Source organism: Eucalyptus grandis, chromosome 9, assembly GCF_016545825.1.
Source record: "Eucalyptus grandis isolate ANBG69807.140 chromosome 9, ASM1654582v1, whole genome shotgun sequence".
Classification (NCBI taxonomy): Eukaryota; Viridiplantae; Streptophyta; class Magnoliopsida; order Myrtales; family Myrtaceae; genus Eucalyptus; species Eucalyptus grandis.
Window position 1 is genome coordinate 42,695,171 of NC_052620.1, and position 16,028 is coordinate 42,711,198.

Genomic DNA, 16,028 nt, shown 5'->3' on the forward strand with positions numbered 1-16,028 from the left:
ATGTGTTTAGTTCTATTGCGTTTTGTGGATTTACAATCTTTTGTCATCTAATTTTTCATCATGATATTTTTTTTTTTTGGGCTGCCTTTCTTTCTTGATTGTCATCAAGTTGCTCTGGTTGACTCAGATTTATTTCTAGAATTCATGGCTCGAAAAAGAACGAGTCTTTCTTGTGTGTGATAGGTTAGTGATATATTAAGGAATAGTTGGAATTGTGGTAAATTCTGGGTGTAAGCTTAGATTGGATGCTGCATATTAATAAATAAATAAATAAATGAAATTGTGGCAAAAATTGTTGTTTGATATATGCAATATGATCTTGAGAAGCACATGTTGTAAAGTGCTTCATATTGTTAGATGAATTTTGGGCATATATTTTTTTGGAGTTTTGTATTGATAAAAATTAGTATATACCATTACTCGCCCAAAGGGAGTTATTGTGTATACTAATTTGAAAATTGCATGAAGATAAATTTCAAAATTAAAAGATGGGGATGTATGACTCAAAAAGATTTATCTGCCCAAAGGGGATAAATTTTTTAAAGTTATATGTAATTCCCATATATATTGATATATTAGAGATGAATGATGGGGATGTGTGACTGAAAAGGTTTATTTGCCTAAAGGAGATAAATTTTTTAGAGTTATGTGTAATTCCCCTCTATGTTGAGATAATGGAGATATATATAATTTAAAGGATTTGTCTGCCCCCTTGAAGATTATATGTAATTCTCTTTTATCATCTCTATATATTGATATCATGGAGATGTATAATTTAAATGATTTGTCTGCCCAAAGGGGATGGATCATTGATAATTATATGTAATTCTCCTTATTGTTGCTTTATAAACTTCATGCTGTAAATCTCCTTATTGTTACTTCATGCTGTGAAAAATAATTGTGCATTATACACTCTGCCCAAAGGGGAGTTTATAATATACTAATTATTTTTGTTGAAATACTCATTGCCCATAATTGATCTTATTGTATTATGTGTGATAAACAGTTACTTTTGCTATAAATAACAATAATGCCACGGTTGAAATGTTAATTGGATCAAATATTATACTGTTAAGGATTCGGTCAGAAAGGGAGATATTGTGATTGACAATATTAGAACTGAGCCCATGTTGGCCGATTCTCTAATAAAAAGGCTTATGACCCATTTTGTTTAAAGAACATGTAAAGAATATGAGTGTCTTAGAATATTTTGATTTCTTTTGTTAGTGGAAGTTATATAGTTTGTATTTCTAGATATTATAGTTATATGCAAACTGATAATGCTTTTATGATGTCTATTAAAGCATTTATTTTCAATGATTGTTGTTATTGATTTTATTGTTATATTTTCTCCTGTTGACTGAGAAATGGAAGTATAAAACAGTATCTTTAAACAAATTTTAGTTTAAAGATGATTGGATGTCACTGATTATGAGATCTCATGTTGGATTGTGACATAATTGTGCAATTTCATGTTATTTAGAAATCGCACTAAGGCAGTTCATGTTGTTTAGAAATTGCGCTAATGCAGTTTCATGTCGTTGAGAAATTGTATTGAAGACTGATAAGAAATAGTGCATATTTTGATCACATGTTGGTACTATTTCTTACTACACTACTAGGCCCATGATCCATGAAAATATAATACTTATTATATGTGATTATGGAAGGTCTTGTGTTGGCATTTTCTTAACACATTGATCTCCATAGTCCTATGCGAGGTTATATAGGATTTGATTGGTATTGAGATGCCATTATTGGAATATTATTTTTTAAAAGTTGTGGCCACATAAAACAAAATTTTAGTTATTAACCCAATATTGTCGTTTTCAATATAAAATCTTTTTCAAAATAAAATAAGTTAATTAATGTAGCCCAAGTGGGAGAATGTTGGAAATTTCCTATAATATGGGCTTACATTAATTAATTGATTTTCTATTTTAAATAATCGGGTTAATGGATATTCCAATATTTGTTAAACCCTAAAGTGATACGATTGAATTGGGTATTGGCATCTATTGTTAACGGGCCTAGTTGAAGCGACAAAGTGTAGGCAATTGTGTTTGACTGAAGCCCGTAATGGGAAGGACCCAGATGACACGCTGTTGATTAGGGTTTGTTAGGTCTTCCCTCTAGCCTATAAAATGGTAGGTTATACCTATCAGTAGCTTTAATCCCATTAAAAGCTGTTATATCGAAATAGGTCATAGAGAGGAAGATCTAGTATTCCGATAGATCCCTAATTATCAGAGTGATCTAGTTTTCTTCAAGTGAAGCAATGGCTCAAACAGGTACACTTTAATTCCACTGTATTTATTGATCGTGGTGTTTTACAATCATGTATGGATCCGTTTGTTATGAAAAGATTAATTGTTTATGAGAATAATTTTCTACACTTTGGCCTCTTCTTTTCAACCATTTTGTGGCCCAATTTTAGATTAAATCGTAGCAAAACATAAGACGTGAAAGGCAAGAAGTAGGACTCATTTATCATAAACGCATTCGTGAACAAAAAGATGAGAGAGAAATCAAGGGGAAGGGGGGTGAGGAAGAGAATAAGAAGAAAATCGAGGGTAATATCACCATAACATTGCTTAGACTTCGGTCTTTAGCTTATAGATCTACAGCAGTGCATTTTCAAGATGGGCAGATCCAAAGACGAACTTGAGCTCTCACAACTCAGCAATGAAATATACGAGACATCTCGATGCTACAGAAAAATAAAAGAAAGGAAAAGGAAAGGAAAGGAAAAGAGAACTTGGTTGTGGATGCCTCATGACGTGCCCTAGCTAGAATGAAGTTTTCTTCAAGCAAAGCAAACGAGAGGAAAAACTACATACGATGCTCACAACTCCTATACGCCAGCAGAGCCAATCAGCTTGGTCAAACCAAAGGTGATGCCCATGGCCAACCACCCTCCAACCAGCACCCTAGAAGCCGACTTCGCCGCCGGCACTTTCCCTAGCACTGCGCTCAGCCAGCCGAACCCAATCAACGCCATGCTCACCGCCGCTATCACCACCACCAGCCTCACCTTGTACTCCTTTACAAAAGCTGCCGCTAGGAGCGGCACCAGCGCTCCCACTGCAAAGGCCAGTGCCGATGCCCCCGCCGCCTGCCATGGGCTTGGAAGCTTCTCCTTCCTCGCGTCTATTTCTTCAACTCCTAGGGCTCCGTTCCTGTCCTCTCTCTTGATCTGGGCGACCTCGATGTCGTACTGTGAGTACACGGATACGAGCTCCCCGATGGCCATGCTGCAGGCTCCACCGATCAGCCCCGCCACCCCAGTAATCACCATAGTCTTGGGGTCCTTGCGGACAGCACCGACGCCCATCATGAGTGACGCCGTTGAAAGCAGGCCGTCATTTGCGCCCAGCACGGCGGCACGGAGCCACTGAGCTCGCTTTGAGAAGTTGACGACCTCAACCTCTTGCTCAGGGGCTTGTTTGGTTTGTCCCTCGAGGTCAACTTTGAGGGGGGAAGGAGGAGGAGGCGATTGTTGTTGGTCTTGTGGTTGAGTTGATAGTGCCATTGCCATGGATGGATGGAGAGGGATGAGTTAATTTGAGGAAGCTCCAGAAATGAAAGGAATATTAGAGAGGAAGATAAGAGGGCGTGTGGAGGGCACACTCCCTGAGGGAAGCTATTTATAGAGAAATGTGTATTTTATAGAAAAATGTACAAGTGGGGTATGGTGGGATATGGGACACGGTCTTCTATAGTTGGTGGAATCTAAGGTGTTCACACCTGAGTAGGATTATTTTTTTAGTAGAATGAAAAAACCTTGGCTAGTGATGAAATGCAAGCTACTTCATTTTCATGTTTTTTTTATGGAATGCAAACCATTTTCAGAAGCTAAATAAGAGAATAGATTAATCGAGGGACAAGGTATCCACGTAAAATGAGAGTTATTTTTAGGGCATTTCCGGATAATGGAATCGGATGAGTTCACATTCCCTAATATGCAAGAGAGGTGTGTCCATATGCATGCTGACTGCTCTTATAATGTTAAATGAGATCTCGTTACACTTCCTCCAGAAATGATAGGACAACGTGTACCATTGTTTTCTATTGGAATAATCAGAGTTCTTAAAGCATTCAACTAGTCTCAATGAGCGCAATAGTCGCCCCACCCCACACACACTCGAAAATTACTGGAGATTAACATAGGTCTGCACTTCTGAAGGTGGCTCTAAGAGAATGCGCAACCACTATGATTCGAATCCAAGCCTTGAGCAAGTAAGACATATATGCTTATTACTTGAACAACCCCTAATAATAATTTACTAACTAATCTTGAGTGCATACAAAATAATATGCTAGTAAAAGTGAGAATCCGAGTGACAGTTATATTCCATATAAATAGTGTTAAAGGTAGATGCTCACTAGTAAGACGTGCGCAAAGCAAACGCCACTTTATCTACAGATTCCGCGAATTTATTCTTTGAACTTATATTGCATATATAAAGAAATGAATAGCCTGAACTATATAAAAAACTAAAATCATCATATAACTTCCATATCCGGAAAAGTATACCAATTCCGTAAGGTCCCCAAAAACTAAAGAGTTTAAATGTTATACCACACGCCCATCATTCGACGTTATTACCTGAAAATAATACATGAGGACAATAAATAATGCACATATTCTTCATGATACGTTCCTCTTTTTCTTCTGGCCCAACTTCACGATACATCCTCAAGCCAATTCAGTTTAGTACTTTTTCTATGTTGTGATACGTTTGATTTGAGGTTAGCTGATGAGTATATGAATCGAAATCTTGCAGAAAGTAAGCATCACGAACTTCTTGAAAATAAAAAGCTAAAGATCTTCAAAACTAGGGCAGAGATGCATTGCGTCATACCGAAGGAGGGATGTTACCTTTACGAGGGTTGCAAGGGAAGGCACGGTCGTGTTTGGTGTAGGCCCGAGCGTGGCTTTCTTAAACGAGGCTTAACTGAATAGTCATTGCTATCAGATACTTTTTCCAGCAGGATTTGTATAAGTTGCACCTCTAACTTTGCTTTTGATATGCATTTAGGTAATGTATGCAGCGTGTATAGTTACAAATACTGTGATCATCATTCAAATAAAAGCTAGCACCAGCAAATGCGCCCACCGATCTACGTGGAGATCTTTTGATCTTCCAACTCGCAAGGCATGTAGATCTATCTTCCAAGACTCTTTAAATTGCTAAATACCAGTGAGAGTTGCCGTTGCCAATTAATATGCGCATTATGCATTTTTATCATGTGAAGACGGTCTGCTATGCTGAACTTGCTTGGACATATCGCTAAAATGCCGTCATTGTCATATAATACCGAAGCATAAGATGTAGAGGTACACAAGGATTATGCATTATTCATGTAACCTTGAGCGTTTCTTGGGCATCATGGTAATGGACATCTTACTTAGTCGCTAGGTTTTTTCAATCTTTTAAAGGAAAAGACCAACAGTGACATTTGTGGTTCCTTCTTGGAATAGAAGACCTAAAGTCGACTGACCTCATGCCTGACAGGCTTGCGCATTATCAACGCCGAAAATCCGTTACACACTGGGCATTAAATAAACCAAATTGCCGAGAGGGTGAGAAGAGCAAGGCAACTATACTATTACAATAAACAACATCCTGAAGCGAAGTTGTACATGTATCAGATTACAGCCAAAGGTATCGCTTTGTTTTGCGTGGGGGAGTCGGGATTTGCGGGCCTCGACCCCAAGAGAGAAAGTCAATGAACTTAGCGAATTAAATACATGAAATCCCTTGATGAATCATCGAAATTATTCGGGCAATGCACATCTAAGAGGGTCCGAATTCCCCAGGGGACCGCTTTTGAGGATTATCGTTAATAAAGAATGGGGTTTCGTGTGGAGGCCATGCGCCTGAGGGATTTGGCATTAGTTTAAGTGATCAAACCTGAAGTGGGCGCCGCTCGACTAATCCCCTTTACTTAATTTTTCGCTGATTCTGACATAAAGAAAAAGATGGAAAGTGAAAAACCGCATAGATGCTGCCACCGAAGGCGAGCAAAGAGAGGTCGAACATAAAAAAAAATGGAGGAAGAAAGGTATAAATGGAATAAAATTAAGCGCCAAATGAGTTGTTGGATTCAATTGGAACGTGCAGCACCTAACACAGATTGAAACTTAAACAGGGTGCTTCTGCTTCTCTTTTTCTCTCTCTTTCTCTCTCCTTCCCTTTGATTTGACTTAATGTTCTCCCGTTTCACTCGAATCTTCTACCTGTTCAAAGAAAGCCATTAAGGAGTACCAATTCATTTGGTAAAGATACCACTAAAAACACAAAGTAAAATCCCAAAATGATATAATTTATCTAACTGAAAAATTTAACGAAAGATAAATTAGTCACAACTATATCACTTTGAAATTTTTAGTGGTCAAAAAATTAATTCTTAATAAAAAAATTTACAGATATATTAGTTTCTAATTTTTTGTTGCATTAACCCTTATTAAATGCGCAGAATATCGAAGCAATGGGGAAAACAAGGGGGAGACACTTGGAATATAAATAAGAAAGAAAAGCATGGCCCAAGACGATGGACCGGTCTCCATCTATGGATTTGTCTCGTAGGAAGAGAACAAAGAGGAAAGGGAAAGCATGACGCGTCGGATGTGGAGGAGTGTGGAGGACACACGCCCGCCCCCACTGCGCACGCCGAGAAAATATTGGGTGGTCCGGGACCACCACGTCAGCGTGGTCCCGGACCACTCATATGGCGCCACGATGCCACCGTCACTGCGCACGCCATGACGGTGGCATCGTTCGGACAGAAAAGTGGGAAAAGTCGAAAAGCAGATGCAGTACGAGTAATCAGAAGCATGTCGGCAGGCGATCGGCAGGGTAATCAGGATCTGGAGCGTTCACACCTCAAGGATCTGGAGCGTTCACACCTCAAGGATCGCATTCAATAGCAACTTTGGGGGCATAACTTGCTCGAGAGGCAAAAACAATATGTAACATCACATATATAACCAGAACTCTAAAACAATTCCTCTCAATGTCATTTACGCCTTCGCCGCTGGGCAACTCGTTAAGCATTTACCTGCCAAATCGCGACACTGGAAAGTGAAGATATCGCTTGCCTTACATTTCCAAAGCACGCCAGATGTCGACTAGAACTTGTATTACGCATGGAGAATTTCCAATTCAATGTATATGAGATGATGTTTTAGCCCCAAAGCACATGGGTTTATCAAGTTAACCAAAATAAGCAAAACCCCACAACGTTTTCATCTTTATTCATAATCTGATCCACTCCTTATCGCTATAGTTTCTGAAACAACCCATATCAAGCATCTTTTTCAGTTACTGGTACAAAATCTGACGATGGGATGCATTCATCCCGCTCGAACAAATCACAAAAGAAGTTCGACTGATAAATTGCCTCTCTTCGTTACTTCAGCTTTTCAAACAATTTCGGAGCCACCTGCAATGCGCCAGAATATATTTCAGCAGAGGTACAACTGTAATCTACAGTGGCAACATTTACTCGAGGGAAGGACTACTCACGCATTTGTCAATGCAGTGCCAATAATCGAAGTATTGTCCCGTGCAGTGCTTGTGCCCGCTCTCGTCGCCCTCTATCCTCTTGACACATGCCTGAACCAATAGAAGAACAAAAGCCATCTCATTTGTCCGAGAGGTCTAGGAGGCTACCAGTGAAACCTTGGAATCATTGGAAAAGAGCCTCTAAGCTATAAAAACCCAAAAACTTGAGATTCTGAGGGTGAGAATCACAATATTCATATATCCCAAACAAGAAAACGTTACTTTCATCTATGATAACATCTTGCTTCAGTTTGCGCTACAGACAGCCTACTCTTTTAACAACAGTAAAAGATCAACATGGAGCATTGAGTAAATGATAATACAATAACACCCGCGACACTAAAAAGTTCTCAAAAGCTGTGTTATGTCTAGGGTGGAGCTTTAATCGCCATCGCCATCCTCAAAATTGCTTCATATAAGTAAAGGTGACTGCTTTAGCGTACCTTATATTCAAGCAAAGGTTTCACACATTTTGGCTTGCACAGCTCTTCAAGATACTTCTTCTGATCAACAGGTTCCTCGTCCGCCCTAGATATAACACAGCTTTTTAGGGGACTACGATTGATAGAAAGGCGTGGTATAGCATACTTACTTGCTGGAAGATGGAACATATATGAAAGACTCTGAAAGAACTTGCATAGAATAAATAGATAAATTTATTGAGTGTCCTACTAAAACTATTCTCTTAAAGGAACTCAAAATGCCTTCTCAAAGATTCATAAGATTAATCATCACAAATGTCATATTGGTTTTAAAAATAAAAAATAAAAAATCAACTTAACAGGTTCCACGAAGCCTATTCTCTTAACAAGTTCCTCATAAGACAAATTATAACATAAAAGTCATATCAGAAAATTAAAAATCAACAGGTTCCTCATCTGCCCTAGACATAACACAGCTTTTTAGGGGAATATAATTGATATAAAGGCATGGTACGGCATACTTATTTGCTAGAAGATGGAACATGTTAGAAAGATTCTGAAAGAACTTGCATACAATAAATAGATAAATTTGTCAAGAGTCCTACAAAGCCTATTCTCTTTAATGAACTCAAAATGCCTTTTCAGAGATTCATAAGATAAATCATAACTTAAGTCATATCGGAAAATTAAAAATCAACTTAACAATAACCAAAAATGTACAAGGCATCACAGAAGCAATTAAACATGGCATCATGAGCCAAGTGATCTCACAATGTTTTGTCCCCATATAGCGATGTCAAACGTTTTGTCCACATTATAAGTGTAGATCTTTTTTTTTTCTTTTTTTTGAATATGGAGTTATAGAGTCAACAAGAGCACAGAACATTGCCCATAGGTAAAAATCAGAATCCGCTAGGATTGTCCACCATTTGTCTGCAGATTGACAACCCAATTTATTAAATATAACTTCCAACCAACACTGCATTTATTAAGACCCAATTTAAGTCCATCAACACTGCATTCACACTGACTGAATGCAAGCCACAACCTAGCACCGTTATAACCAGTAAAATTGAACTTATGGAAGACAATTTAGTAGACCATAGAAACCTTTTAAAAATTCAGGTTGGGTCTCTCCATTGCCTCTTCTTCCAATCCAAAGTCCATAAGTTCTATAAGATCATCAGCCTTAGTATTAACAAACCTTGGGTAGTGATAACCCACTTCATCGCATTTTTATATAAACATTATTAAGCGGCAGTTCTCACATTAGAAAGCTGATTCCATTAGGCATTTCTCTTGGTCCTTACTGAGATACGAAACCATCCTCTGTTCTATGATGATGAAATCCCACCAATAATGTTTCTTTATTGGACCCCAGTAAAACTATAATTGATACGTTGAAGAAACACAAATAAGATGTTTACCACAGACATTAGCTCATCAAATACGGACACAAGCAGGTTCCAACACGGGAAAAACAATGTAACGAGGATAGAAACTGCCAACAATCAGGACAGAAATGTCTGAGAATTGTCTTCAACCAATTGACTCCAAGTCCAACCACAAACAAAAGTTTCAATTTTCACATGAAAGCAGAGCAAGCAAGGAACTCGCCAAGGACAAACAAGATGAAATCAATAGGAATTGTCGCACGAATCCTTTGCACATACACTTGTGAGCACACGCGCACAAGCTCAAATAAACACTCACGAGTATGGGCTGAAATCCAAGACTCACATGTAAAAGATGAATGGTCGAACAACTCAGCCTGGAGGAGCTCACGCAGCCGCCTGCACAATTACTTCACAATGACAAAGCAAGCCATCTCAGCACCAGGTCAAGTATCATGAAAACAAGTGACAATCACGTGAAAATCTTGTGAATGGCAAACAAATGCTAACAAGAATCGCATAAGCACCACTAGAACAAACGAGATGGAGCACTCATACAAAGATGACAATGCGCTTCGGGTATCACAGGGTACGAAAATTTAAGCGAGCTGCAACTCCTACCACGCATATGCATTTGGGAACCAGCTCTTCCCAGGACCGGATAACAAAACTAAAACCACACTAAGTCAATCAGCAATCCAAGATGCTGTCTTGCTTTCTACATCCTCATCATCTCCAATTAATCAAGTCAGTTTGCTCAAGAACCGACAGTAAACCTCAAACTCGGACAACGTCCCACGAAAGGGGTAAGCACGCTCCCGAGAAATCAAGAAATCAAACACCGACGATCCCAAATCGAGAAATCGACACATCAAACGCGACCCAATGTTCAATTACAGACGGATCTGATCTGTACGGAGCAAGGGACGGGGAGAAGCAATTACCTTGAAGCCTCCAATGCTCGGATGCAGCAGAAGCCACGAAGAGGAAGAGAACAGGAATCGGCCTTTTGGAGCTTCGAGCGCTTCTAGGTCTTTCCAAGAGTCCACGGCGGCGCACGGCTCGCTGGACAGCGCCGAGTGCGCACTGCGCACGCGGGTGAATCTGAAGCCGTGGTGGGCTTCGTCGTGCCCCGAGCTGGCCCAGATTCATTCGTGGATTAACGAGAGACCCCAGCCCGGCCCAATAGGATGTCTCCATCCCCGACGTCCCCTCGATGTGATGCATTTTGTACTGAAAACTCTGCAATCTTCTTCTGGTGCTGGTGGTGGGGCCGAAATGCTTTCCAAGTCACGGGCGGCTATGGCCGTACGGCCCCACCACCACCGCCCCGCCCGCCACCGCCGCCCCATGCTGAGGTGGAAAGTAGGGTCGGTCCACCAATTCCCAGTCGGCCAAAAAGGAAAAACAGCTCAGGTCAGGTCGATGCGTTTTTCGCACTTGATATTCATTATAAGAGGAGCCGAAGGAGAAACAGGTGGCACCTGCTCGTCTTCAGTCTTCGACACGCAGTCACAGACGTCGTCTCGTACCCAAGGTATCTCCCATTGCGTGCACATCTTTCCCTGCATCGAATTCCTTTTCCTCATTCATTTTGCTGCCGCTCTGTGTCCTCATAGTCTCTTCTCTTCGCTGATACTTGGGCTATATCTAGTATTTGTTTTGGAGGGATTGGATCTGATGGCCGAGGCCGAGGACATTCAACCTCTTGTCTGCGACAATGGCACGGGAATGGTCAAGGTTGGTCTCCTTGTTCTTCAGATGGGATGGTGTCTTCTTGTTTTGGGAGGGCAAAACTCAACATGCCTCGAATGACCATCAAGAAAATGATGGAATAAATGTCTGTTTGTTTTGCAGGCTGGTTTTGCGGGTGATGATGCTCCCAGAGCAGTATTTCCGAGCATCGTCGGCCGACCTCGGCACACCGGGGTCATGGTCGGGATGGGCCAGAAGGATGCTTACGTCGGAGACGAAGCCCAGTCGAAGAGAGGCATCCTCACCTTGAAATACCCGATTGAGCATGGGGTAGTCAGCAACTGGGATGATATGGAGAAGATTTGGCACCACACTTTCTACAACGAGCTCCGGGTTTCTCCCGAAGATCACCCGGTACTCCTTACGGAGGCGCCGCTCAACCCCAAGGCCAACAGGGAGAAGATGACCCAGATAATGTTCGAGACGTTCGATGTGCCCGCGATGTATGTAGCCATTCAGGCAGTGCTATCTCTCTACGCCAGCGGCCGTACCACAGGTAACGGTTATAAGCTGTCATAATTTACTGGTCTTGGTATTACCCGAAGATGTGCGATGAGCAGAGATGCCGGGGATTATAGTCTAAAAAAGTGTAGACAGATAAATGCTATGATCTGAAAGACTACGGTGAATGTTTTACTCGTGATATTGTATTGGATTGTTACTCACTTCCACTGAGGTGTGGCCAGAGTGAAAACCTTCTAATTCTACGTTCTTGACTTGAAATGGTACTTTGCACTTGAATAGGCATCGTCCTAGATTCCGGGGATGGCGTTACCCACACGGTACCAATTTATGAAGGATACGCGCTTCCGCATGCTATTCTTCGGTTGGACCTCGCCGGTCGGGACCTGACTGATGCTTTAATGAAGATCCTCACAGAGAGAGGATACTCTTTCACCACGTCTGCAGAACGGGAAATTGTCCGTGACATGAAGGAGAAACTTGCATATGTTGCCCTCGATTTTGATCAGGAGATGGAGACTGCCAAGAGCAGCTCAGTCGTCGAGAAAAGTTATGAGTTGCCTGATGGGCAAGTCATCACAATCGGATCCGAGAGGTTCCGATGCCCAGAAGTGCTGTTCCAGCCATCTATGGTTGGAATGGAAGCCCCTGGAATTCACGAAACCACTTACAATTCGATCATGAAATGCGACGTTGATATAAGGAAGGATCTTTATGGTAACATTGTGCTTAGTGGAGGGTCGACAATGTTTCCTGGAATTGCTGATCGAATGAGCAAGGAAATCACTGCCCTGGCCCCCAGCAGCATGAAAATAAAGGTCGTTGCACCTCCTGAGAGAAAGTACAGCGTCTGGATTGGAGGGTCGATTTTAGCTTCCCTTAGCACCTTCCAGCAGGTAAATTCTAGAGCAAATTTTCTGTTTCACTTTACTGTCGGATTGTTTTTCATTATGTTTGTGATTTGTCTGAAAGTAGATCTCTTGATTGATCATCTGTATTTGCTTATACTTGGATTTTGCTTGCAGATGTGGATAACAAAAGGCGAATACGATGAATCTGGCCCCTCAATTGTTCACAGAAAATGTTTTTGAGTCAGTTGAAGAGACTGTCGACGGGTCAACCTCTTTTCACTTGGTTTGTGTATACCCCCATGAGTTCAGTTTGGTTTGCTTTTACAAGTTTTGGGAATTTCAGAATATAGATTTTGGATTGCCAGCATGCAAGTCGCAATATGTCAAGTTCTTAGTATGTCTTAGAAGCCAATATTGATATCAGCAACTATTTAAGAGTACTCAAATAGGTGGGCGTGGCATTGTGTCTTTCAGTTTGATTCTTTTTCCTTGTTTGTCCAAGCATGTTCTAGGTGGCTAGGTGCTTCACAATAGTAGAGACCGAAAGAGTCGGCAGTCGATCAGTGTCCATTATTAGCACTGAACCCTGTACAAGTCGAAATAAAGTGATGGTTTCAAATACTGTATGATGGCACATTTTCGGTCAAACTGAGTTTTAAGAATTTCCATTGATGGACATCTTAGAACCTTTTTTCGCTTACGAGTTTTTTAGCTGGTTTTCTTGCCGACGATGGTGAATTTTTATCATATGTCCCTATGCAAATTTCCAGTAAGATAACAGTACCTGTACCTGGTCATTATGGCATCTCGTAGTGGCAAACTCCGGAACTCATGTATATATGTTGACTAGCAGGTTTTACAAGATGTTCTCCGCGCCGCAGGAGCGGGTGACGATCCTGCAGATCAAATTTTTCGGCTGTTCAGCTACCCTTTTTGCCTCCGGACACTCAACTCGTGATCTGATTATATCCAATTTCTTGTTGCTTACGTTACCGAAAGGCATAGATGTTTACTCCGATGATTTTGGCAATTTTCGATACCTTGTGATTTTCTTGGGCGATGTACATGGCAACTTCTTTATCGTCCTAGTTTGACACTTGATGGAACAGCCACACCAGACAAACGCAACAGTGTTCATCAGCAACCCCGCAATGTCATATCGCGATGAGTTCATACAATATGCCAGAAATAGAGAAGAATTTAATGAATGAATTCAATGAGGAACAGATCAAAAGGGTCGTGCGGATTGTTAAATCTCATTCAATGTCAGGAGTTCATCACATTCGGTCGGTTCCAGATTTTGTGCAACCACCATTCCAGAAGAACGATCATGCACATGTGATAGAAAAATGAAACGTTGCGCAAGATTGGCATCCAGAATACGTGTTCTGTCAACCTAATTAAAGAGACAGTGAAATTAAGTTTGACATTGGATGCTAAATTTAAGGCACAGCTGTGAATTGGCGATCATACACACACGGGAGATTCCTGTACCGATTGCCTTTTTTTGGGTAACGTTACCTGGCGCCAACGCTGTCCTCCTGAAATTCTTCCGAGCCAAGCAATGAATTCGGATCGAGAACCACCGAATTTGGAATGTCGCGGTCTTATATAAAGGAAAATAATCTCTCGATTCATGCGTCCCTCAAAAAATATTGATAGCCTTGCAAGTAACCCTCTCTTCTTCTTTTTCACATCATTCTCTCTCTCCCCATTGACTTAGGAGAGAGACATTAATAACAAATCGAAACCTTCTTCCTAAATCAACTGAAAAAGAGGGATCATGGGTGGATGTGCTAGCGTGCCCATCAAGTTCAAGAAGGCTGAGGCTGGCGGAGCCCCCCCGGAGCCCACGGTGGAGGAATCGGTTCCCGCCCCAGCCCCTGCCGCCGCCCCAGCAGCGGAAGCCGCCGCCGAAGCCGCCCCTGCCCCTGTTGAGGAGCAGAAGATTGCAGAGGAGGTGAAGACCGAGGTTGAGGCAACCAAGGTGGAGGCAACCGAGGTGGAGGCAACCGAGGTGGAGGCGACCGAGAAGCAAGAAAAAGCCGAGACTGAGAAGAAGGCAGAAGACGAGAAGGATGCTCCCTCTCTAGGAACCTTGCTCGATAAGGTACAATCGCACGACTCGATTTGATACGCTCGCAGGCACATCGAATTCTTTCTAAAAAACCGTGAAGGCGATATTCTAAAGTATATTCACGTCAAATTCGTCCATCGCCTTCGAAAAGGGGTGCTATTAGCTATGTCAATAAGGGGGCACTGATGTTTTTTTCGATGATTTTCGCCTTGTTCAGGATGAAGAAAAGAAAGAGAAGAAGAGCGAGGGAGAGGCTGCTAAGGCAGGCGAGCCCAAAAAGGAAGAGGTGACAAAGGAAGTGAAGGCTGAGGCGGCCAAGAAAGAGTAGAAGGACAAAAGAAGCGACAGGAAGCCTAGGCCAAGACAAGACTATTGAGTCAAAAATTATGTTTAAGAAGAAAGGGCTTTCTATTGATGCTGACTATTCTTGAATGAACCCTGAATTTATGCAGCGATTTCCTAAAGAGTCTCTCTAATCAAGAGATTGAATCAATCATCAAGCGTGCGAGCCATATCCATTCTTTCTGTTGTATCGAACTGATGTCTTTTTTCTTTCTTTTTCTTTTTGAATCTTTTTTTGTCATGTTAGAGGGCGTGTTAATTGTTACGAAAATCATCTAAGTGTCTTTTAATTGCTTTCCCGGAAATAAAAGTCCCTTTTGTATTCTTTAGCTGTGCACGGTTCTTGTTCCAATCTTGTCCCCATTGTTCAACCTAAGCTATTAAATTCCATGACCTCTTTACTCTATTTGCTAGATGACACAATTGTCTAACTTGCACGGCCAGAATAGAGAATTAGAGGAAAAAAGAGTAACTTTTCTCTGATGAAATGAAATGAAAATTGAATGCATGTAACGAAGAAGAGTTTCGCATCACTTAGCAAAAACACGTGGCCTTGAAATAGGGATTAAGTGGACCAAAATGGTAGAGTCAGGAAAACGCCTCTTTCTTCGGACGCAACAATGGGCTATCGTTGAAATAGGAAAGAATTAAAATATTTATGTCAAACTACTATGTGTGGATAATATGAATTGCCTAAACAAGAATCTAATGAGCGCCCATCATCAATGAGATTAGTATACTACCGGCAAGAAAAAAAAAAATTGGTGTGGCGCTAGCCAAAATTCAAAGTTTTTCAAAAACTTGTTTAAAAGATATCGGGGGAATTTAAGTTTCTACGCTTATGTTGCTAAATGATCTCTCTAGATTAAGAAAATCGTGAAACTTTGAGTATCGTATGCTTTCTTCTTTTTATGTAACATTTTCGGAAGGCAACCCTTTTTTTTTTAAGGACAGATCAGAGAATAAGCGTTGAATAAGTAGGAGTAACCCATTAAATGCTATGGTGGAGAACTCAATGAAGCCGGTTATAGTGATCATGTTACTAGAAAAAGATACGATGGAGACGCCCAATTAGGTGAAAAATATTTTATTTGAATCGTGCTATTTTGGAAGGTGATGGTGCCTTTGGCAAGTAGTCCAAGAGGTTGGTTTAT

The 16,028-nt window shown here is 41.1% G+C and overlaps 4 protein-coding genes across 6 annotated transcripts; 2 read left to right on the plus strand and 2 right to left on the minus strand.

Annotated features, from left to right (window-relative positions):
* Positions 1 to 2,569: 2,569 nt before the first annotated feature.
* On the minus strand, positions 2,570 to 3,606 carry LOC104419939 (vacuolar iron transporter homolog 2). Its single transcript, XM_010031775.3, has one exon. The coding sequence runs from the start codon at positions 3,536 to 3,538 to the stop codon at positions 2,855 to 2,857; it is 684 nt and encodes a 227-aa protein (XP_010030077.1). The 5' UTR covers positions 3,539 to 3,606; the 3' UTR covers positions 2,570 to 2,854.
* Positions 3,607 to 7,127: 3,521 nt separating this feature from the next.
* Positions 7,128 to 10,483, minus strand: LOC104419940 (cytochrome b-c1 complex subunit 6). 2 transcript variants are annotated; one of them, XR_001981410.2, is made up of 6 exons: positions 10,332 to 10,483; positions 9,734 to 9,797; positions 8,015 to 8,099; positions 7,533 to 7,622; positions 7,323 to 7,449; positions 7,128 to 7,260 (listed from the first exon to the last, which is right to left on the minus strand). XR_001981410.2 is itself a non-coding variant. In XM_010031776.3 (5 exons), coding segments are annotated over exons 2-5 (210 nt in total). In that variant the 5' UTR covers positions 9,736 to 9,797; positions 10,332 to 10,483; the 3' UTR covers positions 7,130 to 7,416. The 2 variants fall into 2 exon arrangements, 1 of the variants encoding a protein (XP_010030078.1); XM_010031776.3 differs by having other exon boundaries at positions 7,130 to 7,449.
* Positions 10,484 to 10,813: 330 nt separating this feature from the next.
* On the plus strand, positions 10,814 to 13,543 carry LOC104419941 (actin-101). Of its 2 annotated transcripts, XM_010031777.3 has the most exons (6): positions 10,814 to 10,924; positions 11,042 to 11,127; positions 11,245 to 11,638; positions 11,887 to 12,500; positions 12,630 to 12,738; positions 13,309 to 13,543. In XM_010031777.3, the coding sequence occupies exons 2-5, from the start codon at positions 11,068 to 11,070 to the stop codon at positions 12,693 to 12,695; spliced, it is 1,134 nt and encodes a 377-aa protein (XP_010030079.3). In that variant the 5' UTR covers positions 10,814 to 10,924; positions 11,042 to 11,067; the 3' UTR covers positions 12,696 to 12,738; positions 13,309 to 13,543. The 2 variants fall into 2 exon arrangements, with proteins under 2 accessions (XP_010030079.3, XP_010030081.3); XM_010031779.3 differs by lacking the exon at positions 13,309 to 13,543 and having other exon boundaries at positions 12,630 to 13,133.
* Positions 13,544 to 13,722: 179 nt separating this feature from the next.
* LOC104419942 (brain acid soluble protein 1) lies at positions 13,723 to 15,199 on the plus strand. Its single transcript, XM_010031780.3, has 2 exons — positions 13,723 to 14,565; positions 14,750 to 15,199. Exons 1-2 carry the CDS (start codon positions 14,239 to 14,241, stop codon positions 14,858 to 14,860), a joined length of 438 nt encoding a protein of 145 aa, XP_010030082.2. The 5' UTR covers positions 13,723 to 14,238; the 3' UTR covers positions 14,861 to 15,199.
* Positions 15,200 to 16,028: the final 829 nt, after the last annotated feature.

Coding starts and splice junctions, on each gene's coding strand:
- LOC104419939 (XM_010031775.3), bottom strand. CDS start 3,538: ATGGCAATGGCACTATCAACTCAACCACAAGACCAACAACAATCGCCT.
- LOC104419940 (XM_010031776.3), bottom strand. Junction 7,623..8,014: donor AACCTTTGCTTGAATATAAG/GTACGCTAAAGC, acceptor CTATTGGTTCAG/GCATGTGTCAAGAGGATAGA. Junction 7,450..7,532: donor GGCACTGCATTGACAAATGC/GTGAGTAGTCCT, acceptor GGCGCATTGCAG/GTGGCTCCGAAATTGTTTGA.
- LOC104419941 (XM_010031777.3), top strand. CDS start 11,068: ATGGCCGAGGCCGAGGACATTCAACCTCTTGTCTGCGACAATGGCACG. Junction 11,128..11,244: donor ATGGCACGGGAATGGTCAAG/GTTGGTCTCCTT, acceptor TTTGTTTTGCAG/GCTGGTTTTGCGGGTGATGA. Junction 11,639..11,886: donor CGCCAGCGGCCGTACCACAG/GTAACGGTTATA, acceptor GCACTTGAATAG/GCATCGTCCTAGATTCCGGG.
- LOC104419942 (XM_010031780.3), top strand. CDS start 14,239: ATGGGTGGATGTGCTAGCGTGCCCATCAAGTTCAAGAAGGCTGAGGCT. Junction 14,566..14,749: donor TAGGAACCTTGCTCGATAAG/GTACAATCGCAC, acceptor CGCCTTGTTCAG/GATGAAGAAAAGAAAGAGAA.